General features: G+C 27.7%; 2 protein-coding genes across 2 annotated transcripts; both read right to left on the minus strand.

The window, feature by feature from the left end:
* Positions 1-1,641: 1,641 nt before the first annotated feature.
* LOC111029920 (IQ and AAA domain-containing protein 1) lies at positions 1,642-3,590 on the minus strand (the record flags this gene model as incomplete). The annotated part of the gene is made up of 4 exons (XM_022309166.1): positions 2,526-3,590; positions 2,253-2,457; positions 1,934-2,175; positions 1,642-1,861 (listed from the first exon to the last, which is right to left on the minus strand). Coding segments are annotated over exons 1-4 (1,501 nt in total), but the record flags the coding sequence as incomplete, so codon positions are not given.
* Positions 3,591-3,629: 39 nt separating this feature from the next.
* On the minus strand, positions 3,630-6,269 carry LOC111029921 (oligopeptidase A-like). The gene is made up of 8 exons (XM_022309167.1): positions 6,122-6,269; positions 5,822-5,948; positions 5,541-5,747; positions 5,307-5,481; positions 5,127-5,239; positions 4,891-5,049; positions 3,908-4,126; positions 3,630-3,841 (listed from the first exon to the last, which is right to left on the minus strand). Exons 1-8 carry the CDS (start codon positions 6,174-6,176, stop codon positions 3,709-3,711), a joined length of 1,188 nt encoding a protein of 395 aa, XP_022164859.1. The 5' UTR covers positions 6,177-6,269; the 3' UTR covers positions 3,630-3,708.
* Between the last annotated feature and the right edge of the window lie 363 nt (positions 6,270-6,632).

A 6,632-nucleotide genomic window follows, 5' to 3' on the forward strand; every position in this document is an offset into this window, starting at 1 on the left:
ATGAGATATTATAACTATAATAATTAGTAGTCATCGTTTAATATGCCCACTGAATAATCCGGACTTTCCCATAAACTACAAACAACTTTTCTAGGACCGATTCAATTACGCTGTTGCCTAATCTAGAAATAATCTACGCCCTATTTCAAATAAGCAGCGACTACTGTATTAGAATTCAATCTATTTGAGTACTTACCTGCTGCAGTATTGTATTATACATGTCTATAATTGTATTAGGTCTATGGCCTACTAACTATTATATAATAATACAACTTATTTAATTTTGCATTATTTGTCTAAAGATTAGCCTATTAGCCTCGGTGAAGAATAATTCAGAATAATAATTTAAATGTTGAAAAATAGAAAAAAATTGTGATCTATTTTATAACTGAATTAATTAGGCATACCATATTAGAGTGGTGTGGACTGTGGATGTGCGGCCAACAAGGCAGGTACATATTATAATTTTATCAATAATTGATTTAATATTTCTAATTGGTACCTATAGGTAGTAACTATTAACTAATGTCACAATTTATTATTATATTCATTCATATGGTAATGGTATTTAATATTTATTATTTAAATCAAAATAATGCATTTAAATATGCAAAGACTTGTGCCATATGAATTTGTATATACTTACCTAGTAGGTGCATATTAACATGGTTATTTAGCAGTTAGCATCACATTAATTTAATAAGTAATAACCATGCAACTATGGAATTATTTAATTTTTTTTTAAATGTGATTGGAAGACTAAAAATAATAACATCTGAGGTTCATAAATCATAGTTTATATTTTTTTTTTTTTATGTTTTTATTCATTTATAGATATTAGAAATAAAGATAAATTTATTGGTATTGTTATTACCTATATTATATTAAAGAGATCAATTTTATTGAAAATGAATAGCATTTATCTTAGTATACTAGGGCTATATAATATTATTAATGAACTATTGTACTTGTTCATTATGATACGAGTGTACATATTTCTTCAAACTGATAATGTCCATTTTGTGTGCAATTATTGAGATTTGAGATTTAGTATAGATTTAGATAAGACATAATTTAATTCCACTTTTAAAAGAATGTTTACGATCATAAACATTTATCATCAATATTAGATTTAAATTATATTACACCTCACAGAAATTTTACACAAAAAATATTGTCAAATACCTACTGCTTAAATTATCTGTTATAACTTATTAATTGAAAAAAAATTATTAGCTCAAGGTTCATATTTTTAAATTTATGAACGTATATTAATGATACAGTATAATATTAATATAATTTTGCCATAAATGACAATTAATTCAGATTTTAACAGATGCATAATGCATCTTATATAGTGAAACCTATAAGATGAAGCATTGATCATATATGTTTCTGGTAGAACATTGTTTTTTAGTTATACACTATTTTACCAATTGAAATTGTATCAATTTGTGTATCATATTGTCCTATCAATAAAAGCTATCTATTTTAAAAACAAAACTAAATTATTAAACAGTTAATGTACAGACATAGCTTAACCACTGTTTATTTAATTTATAACTGAAGTATGTTATTGGTTTTAAAATAGCCTCTATTCCGTGAGCTCTTTTATTTATTAACATTATTGTTTTTTTTTTGTGTTTTGTATTTTTTTTATATTAAAAAAAAATAATAAGCAATTATTGTTAATATTTACGGTTCTATCAGGAGTTAAATCCTTGTCACGTTTTTTCTTTGCTTTTTTGCTACTTCTTTTTACTTTTTTCTGTTTCTTTGACCTTTTGATTCGAATAGCATTATCTTTATCAAGTGCATTTTGTAAAATCTCGAGTTCAGCTCTCAAACTTACATCAACTATCTAATTGTGAAAAAAAAACATTTTATTGAATCCAGTAAGAGGATTTTTTCGTTGAGGTGTTTGCCAATTTACCTTCCGCAGTTCTTGTTCTACTTCAGCTGCTTTTTGAGTCTTAACAATGCTTTTAATATGCATTTGGCTTGAGTTTTTTGACTCGTCCATCCCTTTCCATACTTCTTCATATTCTGAGCTAGCCAACATCAGTTCTTGGAGAAAATTTGAAGGTCCCATTTTGAAACCAGTATCTTCTTCGTCAGCTTTTTTTTTAACTTCTTCCTTTGACTCTTTTCCCGCAATCGATTTGCTTTTATGACCTAACGAAAGTTATTATTTATATAACATTACATTTTCATTAAACTTCTATGATTTGTGATTAAAAAAATAAACTAACTCTTGGTTCCTTTAGACGATGACTGGCTAGTTGATTTACTATGAGAACTGGCAGTTTTGTATCTAGTATAAATTACAGCACTTCCACCACTTTCTTCAGATGGCAAATCAGGAAATTTACCAGTTTGTGATTTCACTCCCATGTACCATGCTCGTACTTCGTCTCTAATGTCTTCTTTCATTTTTTCCTTTACATGGTCACTAATCTTTTAAGTTCCAATATTTAATACTCACATTATTATACCATGATTAAATAAATAAATAAGAATTATACTTTTTCTTTTTCCTGTATTAGTGCTAGTTCATATTCTTTTTGTCGTGTTGTTTGAACAATCCTTCTGGCACACTTAACATCTTCAGCTTTTTGTTGTTCCTCAGTATCAATTGAATTTGGGGGTAACATGCCAATCAGCAACATTTCTTCAACAACTCTACTTCTTATTTTTCTCCTCGTTATAAAACCTCGCCATACTCTCTGTATTTTCATTGCAGCTTTTTTTGCATTATCACTAAGTTCCACGTCTCCAGCATCAGGTTTATTCATTGCTCTAACTTCCTTCATGAATTGAGCTCTCATTCGTCCCTGCCGCGCCCTCTCGTGCTTTTGTATCAATAATATCGCTTGTCGAATAGGCATATCAACTTCAATTTTCTCTTCTTCGTAAAAACCAGTTTTCTTCAATACTTCATCAATAAAATTACTTTGCCACTCAATTGTTTTAAGCCTCTCGTTTCGATAATGTGACGGTATTGTCAGCTCTACATCTTGTGGTAATAACCCCAACTGTGCAGTTGCTGAGTCCAAGTATGTAAATTCATTATAGTTCAAATTGACCATATCGTTTTTTAATTCTAAATAACGTCCTAAAGATAATTCCAGAATGTTCCTGATAAGTATTCGTTTTTGAGGCTGAATAACTTGGTCATAACACTCATCCAGTTTATTAATTGCTAATATATAACTAACCATGACTGTGGACAACTCTTTGAACACAACTACTTTATCTTTATTAGTTTTAGATGTAAGTAGGTTCGAGTCATTTTTAGTAGCCTCGTCCAGTGTTAATTGAGCTTGTGCCCACAATTCATTATATGTTCTGTAAGACATGACCAAACATTAATATTGTTTACTGTGTAGTAATATAAAAATAAAAACAATTATATTTTTATTATCAACCCTTTAGTTTTTCATGTTTAATCAATAATAATGTGTAACCATGTTTGTGTTCAGTCAACCATAACATGACAAAACAAGGGTACCTAAATAAGGGAATAAATGTTTTATAAGATTATTCAGGTATTTATTATTTCTAATAATTTTTTAAATCAAAGAAAAATAATTTAATATTATACTCTGTAATGTATATTATATTGAAAATATTTCATACACATTAAAACATTATCAATATTCTTAATTTTTTATGTGTTTACATAATAACACATAACTAAACTATAATTTAATTACTATCATCTTTATCAAGACCAAGATCACTAATAAATGCTTTGGGATTAGGGTCTCGTCCCTTGAAACGTCTGAATATTTCTCCAGATGGACAGCTGCCACCAAATGCAAAAAAGGTATCTCGAAAACTAAAATTATTAAATAAAAAAAATGTAAAATATGAAATATTGATAGTGATGAAATTCAAGTATTACTTATTTCCTAAATTTTTAGTAGATTCATCTGGAGCCTTAAATGATTGAAATACATCAGCCGCTATTATTCTAGACCATAATCCAGAGTAGTAACTTGCTGCTCCTTGTTCATTAGACATAACCTCAGCAAACCTGCATGGGAAACTGTTCCATTTACTTAATGGAAATCCATAGTAATTACTCCACATTTCTTTCACCAGGTCATTCCAATTTGTTTTGCTAAAAGATTAATGTATTATTATATAATATAATTTATAAATATAAGAAAACACAGTAAAAGATAATTATAAATAACACAATACATCAAATGCAGTACAATAATATTATATACAGTAGTGATGTGATACTATAACAAATTAGATTGAATATAACTATTGTTAAAATATTATAGAAAGGGTGTTGTTTTCTCTGACTTCAGAATAAGAATTAGACAATGAAATTAAGAAAGGTCAGTTGAAATTAGAGAATTTTGAATTATTTTTTAAATTGTAAACCTAACAGAAAAGTTTCACAAGACATGTTTTGAAGTTATTTTTTTATAAAACAAATAATACTTTTAAGTTTACTAGCAAGTACAGTCTTTAGATTAAGGCAAGATGTTGAAAACAAAATGAATCAGGCATTATGACAATATTATTGATAATCATATTTTGAAAATATTTAGATAATTTTGTTAGCAGTTTGTACTTATGTATTGGCAAATGAAAAGAATCATATCAATCATTTCCAAAACAAATATGCAAATGCATTGGAATCAGAACCCTAACATTCAGAGTTCAGACCTACATTCAAATTTGTGAAAAAATATATTTTTTACATTTAATAAAACCAAATTATTCATCAATATCCTTAATAGTTAAACATTGTTTTCCTATGACGCTTTGCCACTGACGATTACCAATGAATAATTAAATACAATTTTTTTTTCACTTTTCAATATTTTTTAAATAATGCACGTTAATATTAAAATGTGATATTCTTACATAGTATGCATTTTAATGTCAATCATAGATTTGTAGAGTTCTTCACAAGTATTGAACCCTGCCATGTGTTGTTTGATTTCAGTCAGTTGATCATTTGGTAATCTTTTACCTGTCTTGTAGTGGCTATTAATACTGTCAAATGTATCTTTATCATACAACCTAAATGAAAAATTAATATTTTAAATAAATATAAGCAACAATATAGGAATATAGATATTTCATCTAATTTTAATTACCAATGAATCATAAAGTTACTGGTTATTCCAACGGCATCCCATTCGACATTACTCAAACCAGATACTTCGGCATAATGCACTTGACAAAGAACATTTTGCAGTAAATGTCCAAACTAAAATTTAATTTTACCAAAATATTATAAATAATATCAGTTATGTATCAACAAACAAGACATTTACTTTTCCAAATAAGGTTTTCACTTGGTCGAAACTCAATAAACTTGGCTTTTTATTCTGCGCTGACGGGAAGTTCATTATTAGAGCTGATAAAGGTAATACTTTTTTTGGTATTGATGATGCAGTCCTATGAGTTACTAACCAACCAGGTTCACCGACAGCTCTCATTTTTTGTGGCCTGAAAATTATTTACTCATAAGTCACATTCACTGCCAATTTATAATTTAAAGTACATACCGAGAACAGAGGTCTAAATAAAATCCAGCCACAATAGAAGGGTCATTTTCGTGTATTATTTCATAATATTTGACATCAGGGTGCCAAACGTCAGCTCTATTGGGCATTTCTAAAATGCGTATTCCATATAGTCGTCTACATAATTCAAAGAGACCATCTAAAACTCGGTCTAATGGGAAATACTCAGACCACTGAACTTCATCGTAACTAAAAAAATTAATATATTTTATACATAAATAAAACATGACAATGTAAAGAATTTAACTGGAAATATAACTAACCCAAAGAGTTCTTTTTTTTGTAATCTTGCCCAGTAACTAACATCCCACATTTGAATAGGATATTCATTACCCTTTTTATTTGAAAAAAGTTGTAATGATTCTATTTCTTTGTCTTGTAATGGTCTCGCTGTAAATAATTATTTATTCACATAATAGTTTCAGGTACATAATAAATACGACATATCTGAAGTAAATAGGTATCAAACATATTTGTTGTACAAATAATCAAAATAATTTAAAATAATATTATTTTAAACAAAATATAGCTACAATATATATTATATAGTAATTTGTATTTACCTTTATCCAATATTGTCAATAATGTGTTTTCTATAACTGAAATTGAAGGTGCCATTTTTGTAATCAATGATAATTCGCCATAATTTTTAAAACCCAATTTTTCAGCAGCTTCAAGTCTATAATTTATAATATTTAATACATATTATTGGATAAATAATTATACTAATGGAACATACAACCTAAAACTTAACAATACTACCGTTAAATAGGTTATAAATAAGTCAGAGATTAATTATTTTGTACATATTGTTGGCACAGTTTGGCTTAATTTGCAAATTGTCATAATGCACAAGTCATAACACTCAAAACGTCAAAAAACTCGATTTTCAGGTTTTACTGAATACAGTGAAAACTCTTTATAACGAAACTCTTTACAACGAAAAACACTATATAACATAAACATTACATAATAATGGTTGGTTTGCTATATAACCCATTAGACAATTCATTCTCTATAACGTATTAGTCACTCTCAATAACGAAACAATATTTTATGTTCCATTATACAAAT

Source organism: Myzus persicae, unplaced genomic scaffold (genome assembly GCF_001856785.1).
Source record: "Myzus persicae strain clone G006 unplaced genomic scaffold, MPER_G0061.0, whole genome shotgun sequence".
NCBI lineage: Eukaryota > Metazoa > Arthropoda > Insecta > Hemiptera > Aphididae > Myzus > Myzus persicae.